Here is a 15,114-nt window from a genome sequence, read left to right as displayed (position 1 = left end):
CATACCTGAGGGTAATGGGATTGGAGAGCATGACCTGACTGCAGTGCAAAGTCAACCTGCTGCAACTGCTGTTCCTTCCTCACCAAAGCGGTTTGTTTGTGCTGTTGGTGCAATATATGGCCTTCGCGAAGAGTGGTTGAAACAAATGAAAACGACTGCCATCCCAACGCTATTTTGTAACTATTCGTTCGGTGGGATTTATTCCAACTACGTTCGAGTCGTGCTCCATTTCCTTTCTCATTTGCAAAATAACCCGAGGTAAGCAAGGTCGGTGAAGCATTTGAAGCGCTGGGGTTTTTGCCGGGGCAGTGAGAGAGGGCCGGCGGGGGACGTCAGGGGTAATACATCTCCCGAGTATCACCCCCCAAGGCAGGCTCGCTCAGCGAAATCTGTCTTGCTTCAGACGACCTTGTTAACCCCTTTTAGGGCAACCGTTGCCGGTGCAGTTGAAGAAAATGGCAACATTTTGGATTGGCTGATGTAGCTGCTGCTCAAGTAATATTGATATCATGAAAGCGAAACATTTACAGCGTGTTTTCATCTTATCGAGGCTAATTCTGGTGGTGGTGGTGGTGGTGGAGGCACATGCTCTTGAAAGAACGTACCTCGTCGTGACTGTTTCTGTGTTGAAGAACCAATTCTGGAATGGTTGCCATTCTGTCGTAGGTTGCAGCAATTTCCTAGCCTGCCCAGTCATGGGAATCAAACCCCACACCGTTGAGGTCATTTCAACAAGGCTTTTCCACTCCGTCACCAATCAACTCCTACTTTACCGGTTGCAATTTGAATGCAGAAAAGCATGGAATTGATAAACATACACTCTCACGTGGTTTTAAACAAATCCAAATAGCTCATGAATAGCAATTCATGAAGTTAAGTAAATAACTAATCAAATGTAATGGTGCACTATGGTTCAGGATTGATTGTGAGACAAAGACAAAGCCAGGAAAACTGTGATAAAGTGAGACTGACAGACAAATAAGAGAGAAAAAAAAAACACATAATGGAAAAAGAGAGCGGACCTCAGACAGAGAGTACGGGAAGGCAAGGAAAGAGTGGGTAGAGTGGGTGTGGGCGAGTGAGGATGGGGGTACGAAGAAAAAAGGATAGAGTGATGGGGCCGAAAGAATTAGGAACCCGCAGGGTCTCCCCTCAGCTATGCTGTAAGGTTAAGTGCCGATTTGGAACTATAAGGAAACCTTAGACTTGGATTGTGGTCAGCAAAACGAGTGCCAGCTTGCTGGCCTCCTGTCACAGTGGCGACCCGTCCAGGATTGTCCCCAATAGCCAAGGAGATTGCTTAGGGAACACCAACGCTTTGCACAGAGTGTGGTCCCGATGGATGGGTGGATGGACTTGGATTGTGGTGAAGTTCATCTCTCAGGCACTAATATAACCTTGCAGGCAGTGTGAGCCTTGGGAGCTGGGATTCTCAGGGGAATAGGGACAATGAACCACACTCAACAATGTGTCGAATCTCAAGCCACATGACTGATCCAGAGCAGAAGATCCTGCTTGCTCATATGATGGTGACATCATCCAGCATCACAGGTCGTCCTGCCAATGCTTCATTTTCCTCTTCATTTAGCACGTGCTCGAACCTCCTTTTCTCGGGAGATGAGGGTTCGAGCCTGGGTTGTGTTGACTCTCTGACCTACCAAGTCTTTTTTCTTTTTTTTTTGTGTACCTCGTCGAGGCTCGTATGAGAGCGAACACACAACACACAGCAAGGGGGGCATGAGACAAGAGAGGCGGGAGTGGGAAGGACAAAACAGTGGGGAACAGAGACATCACGAGATCTGTGGAAGGGAGAGGGATGGGGCAGGGAACATAGGGAATACAAGATGGACATTACAGGGACTTTCATGAAGGAAAGCAGAGAATTTTAAGGATGTGGGCTTGGGTGGATTATCGGGGGTAGAAAAGATCGAGGATTTGGATGGGGGATGATAAGAGGTGGTGGTGAACAGCTGTTTTGAAGGCCTGGAGGGAAGAATGGGATTGAATAGAGTGAGGGAGTTTATTCCAAAGGTGGGAAAAACAGAGGAATGAAAGAGTGAAGGTGAGGAATGATTCGTGATTTTGGTAGTTTTACCAGAAGGGGATTGTTGGCGGACCTTGAGCGCCCTGCGGAAATGTGGTGGGGACAAATCACAGACAGAGCAAGGGGGGGGGGGGCAAGACTGGAGAGGTCTTGAGTCGAGTTGTAAAAATGCGACTCGAGTCTGAATTTCTGAAATAATCAGAACGCGGAAGTTTAAACGGAATCTCCCAAATGTGATATTTACAAATTTACATCATTGGGAAACAAATGACTGCCTTTGTTCTAATTTTGGACATACCAGAAAACTTCATGAGAAAATAAAGCTTGAAAGGCATTCACTCAATATTTTATCCCTCAATTATAAAACAAACATCAATAAATGAAGCACACAGTAGGTGCATCCAAAGAGCTTTGCTTTGTTGTTTGATTTCTCCCTCAAAATCACCAAGAATGGACAAAACAGCCGTTGAATCCTCATATGGTAAAGTTTGATCGTTGAATTATTTTGATGGAACCTGTAAGTTCCTTGTGAAGATGCAACAGGCCAATACAATGGTTGAATCATTTCTGTGCCATCCTTGACCTCAAATAGATTCTCAATCCTGCACAGCACAAATGAGAATTGATCAATCGATCGCTGGCGGTATTTGTGGCACGTACGAGTAACAGTGATTTCAGAATTATGGACACTTCTGAAACGACATGGATGTGCAATTGTCGTTTCATCATGAACAGCACATCTTTCCAGGAAAAACACAAACCTCTCATTTTGAGTGCTCTTCTATTTGGTAAAATTCGTCTGAGATGTAAGAGAGTTACATTGTTCGGTGTTTGGTATCGTCGTCTCCTTTGCGAACTTCATTATAAAGTAAACTCCGACCTCATATGGTTTGCCATTGGCACATTTTTCAAAACCTCCAGCCTGGTTTATCGAACCTGTCCTCGGTTCCATCTTTTGCCGAGTCAAACGCCTGATTCGACATTCGGGAATAATGCCTGTTTGGTGTTTCATCATATTGTGGAGCCGCTATAGAAATCACACATTGTGCAGACGTTCTCTTCCTTCATGGTAAGTTTGGGTCAGAGAAGTAGAACTTCTCGACATCTTGATTTTTGGAAACACCCTTTGAAAACCCAGACCGTGGGAGTACCTCCTGTGCAGCTTCCCTTCGCAGGGCAGCTCACCGTTTGAAAGGAGGGGGGGGGGCAAAGCCTTCGGGACCCCCAATCTTTGATGATAGGAGGGAAACTACGGAATAACATTCCCGGGTCAGATTGCGGGAGAGTGTGTCGGGGTGGTGCTGAGGTGTCGTCCACCAGACGGCGGTCTCCTTGGGTTATCCTGAGGCCGTCCCTTCGGGTGGGTGCCTGGAATGTCCTATCCCAAAGAGAGGATGATAACCTGTCTCTGTTATCATCTGAGCTCAAGCGTTTGGACATCGGTATTGCAGCACTCTATGAGGTTTGGAGACTGGATTGGGGCGAGATCATGGCGGGTGGTTACAATTTGTTAGGGTTGAACCAACCATATCTAGTGCCCAACTGTGTCTGCGGACGTCCTCCTGCAGTTGGGTTACTTCTTATTAGGAGGTTGGTGGCAGGATTTGCACTCCAGCCACCGTAAAACGCTTCATTCCGCAAAACGCAAAAACGCAAAAAAATCTGAAAACCCACTCCGTGGGAGTACCTCCTGTGCAGCTTCCCTTCGCAGGGCAGCTCACCGGATGATGGGATTGGGGCAAAGCCTTCGGGACCCCCAATCTTTGATAGGAGGGAAACCACGGGGTAACATCCCTGGGTCAGATTGCGGGAGAGTGTGTCGGAGTGGTGCTGAGGTGTCGTCCACCAGACGGCGGTCTCCTTGGGTTAACCTGAGGCGGTCCCTTCGGGTGGGTGCCTGGAATGTCCTATCCCTAAGAGAGGATGATCACCTGTCTCTGTTATCATCTGAGCTCAAGCGTTTGGACATCGGGATTGCAGCTCTCTCTGAGGTTCGGAGACCGGATTGCGGCGAGATAATGGTGGGTGGTTACACCCACTATTGGTCTGGTCGCTCTGATGGTTACCATACCCAAGGAGTTGCTGTAGCTGTGTCCAATAAGCTGACCCCAATGATAATTGAGGTAACACCTGTCAACGAGCGTATGATGAGACAAAGGATTCGTCACTCCTTAGGTGTCATTTCCCTGGTCTCTATTTATGCTCCGACTGAGGCGAGTGATCTTACCGTGAAGGATGCATTCGACGCCACACTCGAGTCTGTGGTTGATCAGTGCCCCAGACGAGATACACTTCTAGTCTTGGGGGATTTCAATGCATCGACTGGAACTGATAGGGATGGTTATGAGGTGTGTGTTGGTCCCCATGGGTCAGGAACTATGAACCAGAATAGCACTAAGTTCCTTGACTTTGCAAGAAGTCATGGACTTAGGGTGGCTGGTTCATGGTTTCAGCGCCCGCAAGCTCATCGCTGGACTTGGTATTCCAACGCTGGCGGTGTGGCAAAGGAGATTGACCATGTCCTCATTGACGGTCGTTGGAGGATGATCCAGAACTGCAGGGTCTACCGGAGTGCTCAGTTCCTCAATACTGACCACAGGCTTGTTGTAGCAACTCTAAAGCTGCACCTTAAATCCTGGAGAATGGTACCATCCCAGCCTAGGCTGGATGTTGCCAAGCTCAGGGATGAGAGAGTAGCTGAGGAGTTTGCGAACAGGCTGAGTGGACACTTGGGGGGTCTGGGTGCTTTGGGGGGTCCTGAAGAGTTGTGGAGCACCTTCAAGACCACCGTACTTGATGTTGCCGGTGGATGCCTTGGAGTTCACCGCAGGGCAAAGAAGAATTTTGTCTCTCAAGGGACACTGGATACCATTGACCAGAGTCGCAGGGCCAGGCTGAATGGCAGAGCTGAGCTGTTCAGGGAGCTGAGGCGTAAAACTGTGCGTGCACTGAGGGTGGACAAGGAGGCCTATGTGCGAGGAATCTGTGAGGGTGTAGAGCATCACCTGTGGACAGGTGATTCTCGTCCCGCTTACAGGGGGAATTCGCGCCTTACGTTCATCCAAGCCCATCCCTCGGAGCACTACAGTTCGAGCAGAGAGTGGTAGGCTCTTGACAGAGGAGCCTGAAGTGAAGGCCCGCTGGGCCGGTTACTTTGAGCGGTTGTACCAGGCTGATCCCCCAGCTGTCGAGTTGGACGTCAAGGGTGTTACAATCCCTATTGCTGACCCTCGAATCAACTGTGGTCCACCATCGCTTGTGGAAACACGGGCTGCGGTGAACCAGTTGAAACGGGGCAAAGCTCCAGGGATCTGTGGCATCCATGCTGAACTTCTCAAGGCTGGTGGAAATGCTGCACTCGCGTCGTTGCATGCAGTTTTGTGCTCTGCCTGGAACACAGGCATCATCCCAACTGACTGGAAGAGGGGCCTTGTTGTCCCTCTCTGGAAAAGGAAGGGTGATCGCCAAGACCGCAACAACTACCGAGGGTGACGCTGCTCTCAGTGCCGGGCAAGGTCTTTGCTCGGATAATTCTTGATAGGGTTCGCCCCCATCTGCTTGAGCACCAGCGTCCAGAGCAGTCAGGCTTTACACCAAAGAGGTCAACGATTGACCGTATCCTTGCTCTTCGTGTCCTCACTGAGCAGACGAGAGTTTCGGCAGGGGCTGCTTGCAGCCTATGTTGATCTCTGTAAAGCGTTCGATTCAGTGAATCGGGATGTCCTCTGGAGGATTCTTGGTCTTCGTGGGGTGCCACCGAAACTGATCGATCTGATGTCTGAACTCTACTCTGGTACTGAGTGCTGTGAAGTGTGGTGGTACCGCCTCTGACTTATTTCCAGTTGTTACTGGAGTTCGTCAGGGATGTGTACTTGCCTCCACACTTTTCAGCACTTGTATGGACTGGATTTTTGGGAGGATGTCGGAGAGATCAAGTTGCGGTGCATCGTTTGGCAATGTCAAGATCTCGGACCTTGATTTTGCAGATGATGCAGTCATCTTTGCGGAGACTTTAGACATCCTCTTGGGGGCCCTCGAGGTGCTGAATGAGGAGTCGGAGCCGTTGGGATTACGGATTTCTTGGGTCAAAACTAAGATCCAGGCTTTCGGTGACATCTTGGATGCTGCTGTCCTGTCTGTGTCTGTTTGTGGTGAGGATGTTGAGGTCGTGGATAGATTCACTTACCTTGGCAGTGATATTCATGTCTCCGCAGGTTGTGAGCCGGAGGTCAATAGGCGTCTGGGTCGGGCCTGGGGAGTCATGGATTCACTGGATCATGGGGTGTGGCGCTGCCGGTACCTGTGCGGGAGGGACGAAAGTCCGAGTCTTCAGGTCCTTGTTACTTCAGTCTTGCTCTATGGGTGCGAGACTTGGACTTTGACCAAGGATCTGAGACGGAGACTTAATTCCTTTGGTACCAGGTCTCTTCGGAGAATCCTTGGCTATCGCTGGTCGGATTTGTGTCCAACGAGCGGTTGCTGAGAGAGACTCGGATGAGATTTGTTACCTGCATAGTCCGTGAGCGTCAGCTGCGGCTGTATGGACATGTGGCTCGTTTTCCTGACGCTGATCCTGCTCACCAGATTCTCTCAGCGAGGGAGTCTCATGAGTGGAGGAGGCCAGTGGGCCGACCACGTGCCTCATGGTTGCAGCAGGTTGACCATCATCTCAAGGAGATGGGGATGGGCCTGGCATCTGCCTGGGGGATGGCCAGACGGAGGCCCCTGGAGTACCGGCGGAAAGTGGACGCAGCGACGCGCTGTTCTGGCACATGCTCCCATACCTGACCTGACCTGTTACACCTACTGTTGGCCTGGTCACTCTGATTGTCACCATGCCCAAGGAGTTGCTGCAGCTGTGTCCAATAAGCTGATTCCAATGATAATTGAGGTAACACCTGTCAACGAGTGCATTATGAGACAAAGGATTCATCACTCCTTGGGTGTCATTTCCCTGGTCTCTGCATATGTTCCGACTGAGGTGAGTGATCTCACCATGAAGAACGCATTCTATGCCACGCTCGAGTCTGTGGTTGATCAGTGCCCCAGGCGAGAAACTCTTCGAGTCTTGGGGGATTTTGATGCATCGACTGGGACTGATAGGGATGGTTATGAGACGTGTGTTGGTCCCCATGGGTCTGGAACTATGAACCAGAATATCACCAAGTTCCTTGACTTTGCAAGAAGTCATGGACTTCGGGTGGCCGGTTCATGGTTTCAGCACCCACAAGCTCATCGCTGGACTTGGTATTCCAACGCTGGCGGTGTGGCAAAGGAGATTGACCATGTGGTCGTTGATGGTCGCTGGAGGATGATCCAGAACTGCAGGGTCTACCGGAGTGCTGAGTTCCTCAATACTGACCATCGGCTTGTTATAGCAACTCTTACGTTTCAGCTTAAATCCAGGAGAATGGTACCATCCCATCCTTGGCTGGATGTTGGCAAGCTCAAAGATGAGAGGGTAGCTGAGGAGTTTGCGAACGGGCTGAGTCGGGATTTGGTGGGTCTGGGTGCTTCGGGGGATACTGAAGAGTTGTGGAGTGCCTTCAAGACCACTGCCCTTGATGTTGCCCGGAGATGTCTTGGAACTCACCGGAGGGCAACGAAGAAGAAGAGCTAAGCTGTTCAGGGAGCTGAGGCATAAAAGTGCACGTGCACCAAGGGTGGACAAGGAGGCACATGTACAAGGAATTTATGAGGAGGTAGAGCATCACCTTTGGTCAAGTGATTCTCGTCTTGCTTACAGGGGAATTCGCGCATTGCGTTCGTCCAAGCCCGTCCCTCGGTGTAATGCAGTTAGAGTAGAGGGTGGTAGGCTCTTGACAGAGGAGGCTGAAGTGAAGGCCCGCTGGGCCAGTTACTTTGAGCACCTGTACCAGGCTGATTCACCAGCTGTTGAGTTGGATGTCAGGGGTGTTACAATCCCTGTTGCTGACCATCCAATCAACTATGGTCGACCATCGTTTGTGGAAACACAGGCTGCAGTGAACCTGTTGAAATGGGGCAAAGCTCCAGGGATCTGTGGCATCCATGCTGAACTTCTCAAGGCTGGTGGAAATGCTGCACTCGTGTCATTGCATCCAGTTCTGTGCTCTGCTTGGAACACAGGCATCATCACAACTGACTGGAAGAGGGGCCTTGTTGTCCCTCTCTGTAAAGGGAAGGGTGATCGCCAAGACTGCAACAACTACCGAGCGGTGATTCTGCTCCTAGTGCTGGGCAAGATCTTTGCTTGGATTAATTCTTTATCGGGTTCGCCACCATATGCTAAAGCACCAGCGCCCAGAGCAGTCTGGCTTTACACCAAAGAGGTCAACGATTGACCGTATCCTTGCTCTTTGGGTCCTCACCGAATACAGATGAGAGTTTCAGCAGGGGCTGCTTGCCCTCTATGTTGATCTCTGTAAAGCCTTTGATTCAGTGAATCGGGATGCCCTTTGAAGGATTCTTGGTCTTCGTGGGGTGCCACCAAAACTGATCGATCTGATGTCTGAACTATACTCTGGTACTGAGAGTGCTGTGAGATGTGGTGGTACCATCTCTGACTTATTTCCAGTTGTTACTGGAGTTCGTCAGGGGTGTGTACTGGCCCCCACACGTTTTCGCACTTGTATGGATTGGATTCTGGGGAGGATGTCGGAGAGATCAAGCTGTGGTGCATCATTTGGGAATGTCAATATCTCTGACCTTGATTTCGCAGATGATGCAGTCATCTTTGCGGAGACTCTAGATATCCTTTTGGGGGCCCTCGAGGTGCTGAATGAGGAGCCGGAGCTGCTTGGACTACGGGTTTCCTGGGTCAAAACTAAGATCCAGGCTTTCGATGACATCTTGGATGCTGCTATCTTGTCTGTACCCATTTGTGGTGAGGATATTGAGGTCAAGGAGAGATTCACTTACCTTGGCAGTGCTATTCATGTCTCTGCTGGCTGTGAGCCATAGGTCAACAGATTCTGGGAGTCATGGATTCAATGCATCATGGGGTGTGGCACTGCCGGTACCTGTGTGGGAGGACAAAATTTTGAGTCTTCAGGTCGTTGTTGCTTCCTGTCTTGTTCTATGGATATGAGACTTGGACTCTGACCAGGGATCTGAGATGGCGACTTAATTCCCTTGATACCAGGTCTCTTTGGAGAATCCTTGGCTCTCGCTGGTCAGACTGTGTCCAACGAGAAGTTTCTGAGAGAGACTCAAATGAGATTTGTTCCCTGCATAGTCTCTGAGCATTAGCTGCAGCTGTACGGACATGTGGCTCGTTTTCCTGATGCTGATCCTGCTCACCTGATTCTCTCAGCGAGGGAGTCTCGTGAGTGGAGGAGGCCAATGGGCCAACCACGTGCCTCGTTGTTATGGCAGGTTGATCAGCATCTCAAGGAGATGGGGATGGGCCAGGCATCTGCCCGGGGGGTGGCCAGACCGAGGCCCCTGGAGTACCGGCGGAAAGTGGACGCAGCGACGCGCTGTCTGGCGCATGCTCCCATACCTGACCTGACCTGATTTTTGGAGCCTCAAAACAGCACCAAGTATCAAATCAATGTCTTAACATGGCGTTTGGGCCTTTCTCTCTGGATCTGAGGACAAACACTGCTTTTAAATCCATGCATGTTGGAAACACCATTGTATTGTTGGCCCCTCACGTCACTTCCAGAAAGATCAAGTCAAAGCAAATGGCATGTCAGTTTTCATACAATCCACGAAGTAGCGATCAATAAAATGATTCTTCAACTTCCAGCATCCCTCTTATTGTCTCCCATATACTATCATGCATATTGTTTGGAACTCTGTTCAATGAAACAGAAGACCAAGAAGGAACCCAAAGAAGTAAAGAGGAAAGATGGAGGTCATCAAGAGGAACCTGAACAGGATTCGGGTTTCAGCAGCTACTCCACAACCCTCAAACCCACCCAGGCACAGCCAAGTGGGCCTTACAGAAAAATTACAGATAGATTTCAGCAGCTATTCCCCAGGCTCAAACGCAGCGACATGTACAGGCTACCAGCGGTCCGTCAGTGGGAAAGCACAGTCCACACAACAAAGCCAATGCCAAAGTCTGCTGTAGTTCATTTTGAATGTCTGGATAAATACTCGGTTGCTTTCTTCAACCATCTCTTGTATATGCAATCATCTGCTTGCCCAGATAATTAAAAAAAAAAAGTTGGACATTTCCCTCGTCTTGTCGCTTCTTCATGGAAGGCCCTGTCATCGTGTCAAATAAGTACCAGATGTTTCTGAGAATCCCTTGGAGCATGTCCTCCTCATCTTCGGTGTTTGCGGATGAACTTGTGACCGATTTCCACCAATGTTAACATATTGTGTTGGAATAACTTTTTCCGGAATGGATATCCTGAGACACAAGCTTTATGTGTGTTCCTCGAATGTATTCAGTCCTTGTTTGTTCCAATTACATAAGCAATTGTTATAAATCCTGTCATTATTCTTGGAATATCCCAAGAAGGACATCATGCACAAATAGGAAAGAATGCTGTTGAGTTCATTCGTCGTTGCACAGCCAAGGGAATTTCTTGAACTCGGATGCCTGACAAGTGCTGATGGAATTATTGAGCAGTTCGTTTTTGAAGGACAGCATAAAGGCATTTGAACCTCAATCTTTGTGTCAGTTGAAACAGGTCTGCCAGGAGTTGTGTAGTCTTAACCAGACTCGGTGGGGGGTGACGGTTAGAGAGTCCGCTCTGAGTCTGGGAGGTCGGCAGTTCTAAACCTCGCCGAGTCATACCGAGGAGTTTAAAAATAGTACGTGCTGCTTCCTTGCTTGACGCTCAGCGTTTAAAACGAGAGAGAGCACTTACAAACAATGGGTTGGCAACCATTATGCAGGCTCGATGGGCCTAATGGCTTCCTTGCTCCATTGAAGTTCCTTGGAAGGGAACTCATTATCTTCATGCTGTTACTCGATGGAAACAGAGCTGACGTGTTGTCATTGTTGATACAAGCGGTGAGTCCTCCAAACCTGGACTAAGTCACCACTGCCGATGTTTAAGAAAGTGTTCAGAGATATTCGCCTTTTGTGGGATTGACTGCCATTTTGGTGCCTCGAACAATGGACTATTGTTGTTTTGATCTGTGAAGAAAAAAAAAAAACTGTTGACGAACGAAAGTCAATTCTGTACACTTTGCAACGATGCAATATTTATCAAGATGAGGAGGAGGAACATAAGGCACCTCTTCAAACAAGGTTGTGAAAACGGATTGATACGTTTCCCTTCTCCAATCTGAATCTGTACAAAAGGTAACTCCTTTCCCTCAAGAAAATGGCTGAATATGACAGCTGTCACCGATTAAAAATTGTCATTTCAAATATTTTAACGAATACTTTTCAGACCTCAGGCGAATGTATCACTTTGTCGGAATTAGTTGACACCCCTCCCACACCCCACATTGTTAAAATAGTCCATTGTGTCTGCATCGAGTGATTTCTCTTGTAAAATGTTTCCTCTGACCCCTGCAGAAAAGCATTTCCATTGCTCGTTCCCTCCACGGAGCGCAATACCCGTGATACGTGTAATTAAGCAAACGATGGCAGCAATGAGGAGGGTTCTGGTGGCCGGTGAAGGAGGAAGTAAAATGCTAATTGAATTATATTAATCTCTGCTATATGGCAGCAGTTTTAAATGAGCCTTGGTGGAACAAGTTCTACTCCGTGGGGAAATAACATCTGCTGATAACAAGAGGATATTTTTCCTCTTGCTGACGCTCGTGCTCGAAGGAGAGATGTGCTTGGCTTCAACCTCTCAAGGATACGTGGATAAGCCCATTGTGCTGAGGGTGGGGAATGACATTTCTCCTTCACCAGCCGCACAATGGGAAACTGAGCCAATTGTCCTTGTCGAAGGAATATCAGCATTATTTAATTTTGCTGTTGTTGCATAAATATATCTATATATATAGTTTTTTTTTAATGGTGACAGAAAGCTCGAGGTGGAAGTCGTACGTAAATCAGATGCACGACAAGGAAAATAGGAAAGATCAGTCTATTCTTAGATCAATGACAAGGACATCTGCAGTAGGCAATGGACAAATCAACACAGTACAGAAAAATATATATTTATATATACAGTATATATATATATCTATATGTGGGATGTGAATCTGCGATCCTAGCATCATCAGCTGTATGTGCTCAGATGGGAATGCCAAAAGGGCCAAGCTGGACCCCCAATCTTCCACTAAACACACGGTCATGCCAGGAAGGGCAAACTGGCCTGGCCTGGCTCATTAGAGTAGAATAGGTTACTCTAACTACTCACACAGTTTTAGGCATAGTCAAGCGTCCTCAACGTATGAATATTCACCGTACCATGACTTTTTTTTTCATGTACATTTTACAAAGAAAAAAATTTATTTAATTTTTCATTTCATTTCATTCTCCCCATCGAGTCCATTTTCCTTAAAATGCACACTTATTGATTCGAATGTTAAACTTCCCTTATCATCTTTAAATGGCTGGAGTATCGACGTGAGCATTAGATGTGAGCACTCGGTCAATGATACCTACTTCCTCTTCTGCTGGGAATCGATTCAAAGTAACGATACGCGTTCAAGCTCAAACTTCGGGGACTATCTCGATAGGTCCAATGCTTTGATAAGTTATTTCAGCCCTTCTAAGCTTGCATCCCGTCAGATGCATTGACCCTTCACTCTGGTCATCGCTTGAGCACAAACGACAGGTTTCTCCGGAAATGAAAACTTTCCCAGGATATTTTTTGACTACTGTTGGTGTCACATACCAGATTGGAAGAAAAAAAAAAAAGACAGAAAGAGAAGAGTTGAAAGTGGAATAAAGGTAGTTGAGATTAAACAGGCACAGTTATAACAAGGTGTACGAGCAAAGCGGATGAGCAACACGTTTGAAAGGGCAAAAAAAAAAAAAAAAGAGGATGGAACATCATTCCCTTTCGAATGTAATTGGGATCCTTAACAACTCACTTAGGTTTTCATGAACCCTACTTAGGTGATCAAAAGGCACCGTGAACTAATAATTCCCGGGTACCATTTACTTTCGTGTGAAGTATCTGCGATAAATGTGATGCCCTGATTAACGTGGTGTCTCACAAAAGTTTGAAATTGCGATTAGTGACCTCATCAGCGGCCACGACTGAAAATGCCAATAAGAAACGTTTTGAATGCTTGAAAGAGACTTTTGCATCAACGTATGAGAATCGGAATCGAATTTTCAGGTTGAAATGCATTTCAGGTTGTCATGGCGTTGACATTGATTGCGTCGTCACATGAAAACGTACAGCCAAAGGTAAAATTTGCACTTCATTCAAATGCCGGTGTCGTAATGATGAAAACGAAAATGGATCCAAACCACATGACGTGTACTCATGGATTGCATAATGTTTCTGGAAAAAGGAAACGATACTAGGGATAGCAAAATGAACAAAAAGATAATAAGGTCTTTAAGCCCATCATGATGATATTCCAAATTCATAGTTATATTATTCCAACTAAATGGTTGGAGATATTTGAAGCCTGAAGATATTTACCACTATTTCATGTACAGGGGAAGGCTGCCCAAGAAGGGACATTAATTGTCAATTCGAATGATCAGACATTGCAAGAGATTTAAAAGCATTAAACTGAAGAAGATAGGAACGTTGAAGAGAAATTATAATGTCTTTCCTTGCGTGCCGTCCCCATCCAAGGCAATTACCTTTCTCTAGGTTTCAACCCAATTGTGACAATGTTATCGGTTAGATTTCCAGGCTTGAAAATAGTGCTGCTATTATCTGGAGAGCAGTTCAAAAAGCCTGCTGCTCATGCTTCGACGCACCTGGAAGAAGGTCATGGTCGAGCCAGCCTGCAGCGTGCCGTACTCTATATTCGTCTGGTCAGCGAGGTCTTCCACCGACTCGACGGGCACCTCCATGCGCTGAACCGTCAGGAACGCTGCCAAGTTCGCCGTGTACGACGAGACGATGATCAAAGTAAATGTCCACCTGCTCACCCACAAAATCACCATCATAACCTGCACACTCACCACTATTATTTTACAACGGACAAAACGGGTGGTTGTGAATGACAGGCATTATTGTATTTCAGGTGATACGGTGGAGTGATAGAATGGCTCAGAGGTTGTGTAGCTTCATTTAAATTTTAAAGACCACGTGCGCTCTCTTTCGAAAAGAGTAGGCCATTAATTGAGTGCCGATACGTTGTCCATCCAAATTTTACATCCTTGCAGAAATACACGAGGTGCAAGATGGGAGTTGGATGGGGCCTGTATCAGCAGCAGGGCACACGCCCAAAGATGATGCAAAACCAGGAGCGAGTCGCAGCGAACGCGAGATCAATGCACATTTTGAAAAGAGTGCGCCATTCATACCATTACGCTTGCCAAATTCCTGTTATCATTTATAAAAGCACTGCAACAGCGGTATAGCAACGCCCCGGTAAAGATGGGATCAGCAAACATTCCGCACATGATTGCATAAATAGGGTTCAGCAGTGCAGTTATATTGTGGAGAAGAAAAATCAATTTTCTTAACAATGAGGTTTCTATGAAAAATAGTTCTCAGACAAGTAATGGCCCTCTCTTTTCAAATGACAAACCGAGGTAAGAGTGACATACGTTTAAAGCTGTTATTAATCATAATGCATCATAAGACAGCAAAAGTTGGACCAGATTTTTTGACAATCTATAATATTAATTCTCAGATCACCCCCCCCCCCCATCCAAAACCATGATATGTTCAACCGCTGTTAATCCTCCTTCCTACTCCCAAGCCAACCTCTTCCAAGTTTCCAGTTTTTCCTTTCGAAGAGTTTGCTTTTGTATCCATCTTGTCCACCCCATGCATCCTCCCCTACTCCTGATTCCTCAACACTTCCATGATTTGTCCAAGTCTCCCTCTGCTTTGTTCCTCAACCCTGTAGTTGGTTTTGCCCCCACCCTCCCTCTCTCTCTCTGCTGTTGTTTTTGTTTTGTTGCTTTCTGATTCGTTCAGTGTTCTAGCTCTTACATGAGCCTTGACGATATACAATTGGTTTTTTTGTAATCTTTCTACAATCGAAAGCAAATAGAGTGTAACCACAAGCTTGGTGCTGGT

The 15,114-nt window shown here is 47.2% G+C and overlaps 1 protein-coding gene across 2 annotated transcripts in view; it reads right to left on the bottom strand.

Annotated features, from left to right (window-relative positions):
* GRIK5 (glutamate ionotropic receptor kainate type subunit 5) overlaps positions 1-15,114 on the bottom strand; it is a 487,066-nt gene that overhangs the window by 91,120 nt on the left and 380,832 nt on the right. For both annotated transcript variants that reach the window (XM_085875712.1, XM_085875713.1), the window contains exon 16: positions 13,839-14,004. In XM_085875712.1, coding sequence (XP_085731838.1) covers positions 13,839-14,004 — 166 coding nt within the window. The remainder of the gene's footprint in view (positions 1-13,838; positions 14,005-15,114) is intronic.

Source organism: Eptatretus burgeri, chromosome 3 (assembly GCF_056783735.1).
Source record: "Eptatretus burgeri isolate ZD-2024b chromosome 3, Ebu_testis_v1, whole genome shotgun sequence".
Lineage (NCBI taxonomy): Eukaryota > Metazoa > Chordata > Myxini > Myxiniformes > Myxinidae > Eptatretus > Eptatretus burgeri.
This window is presented reverse-complemented; position numbering and strand designations above follow the sequence as displayed.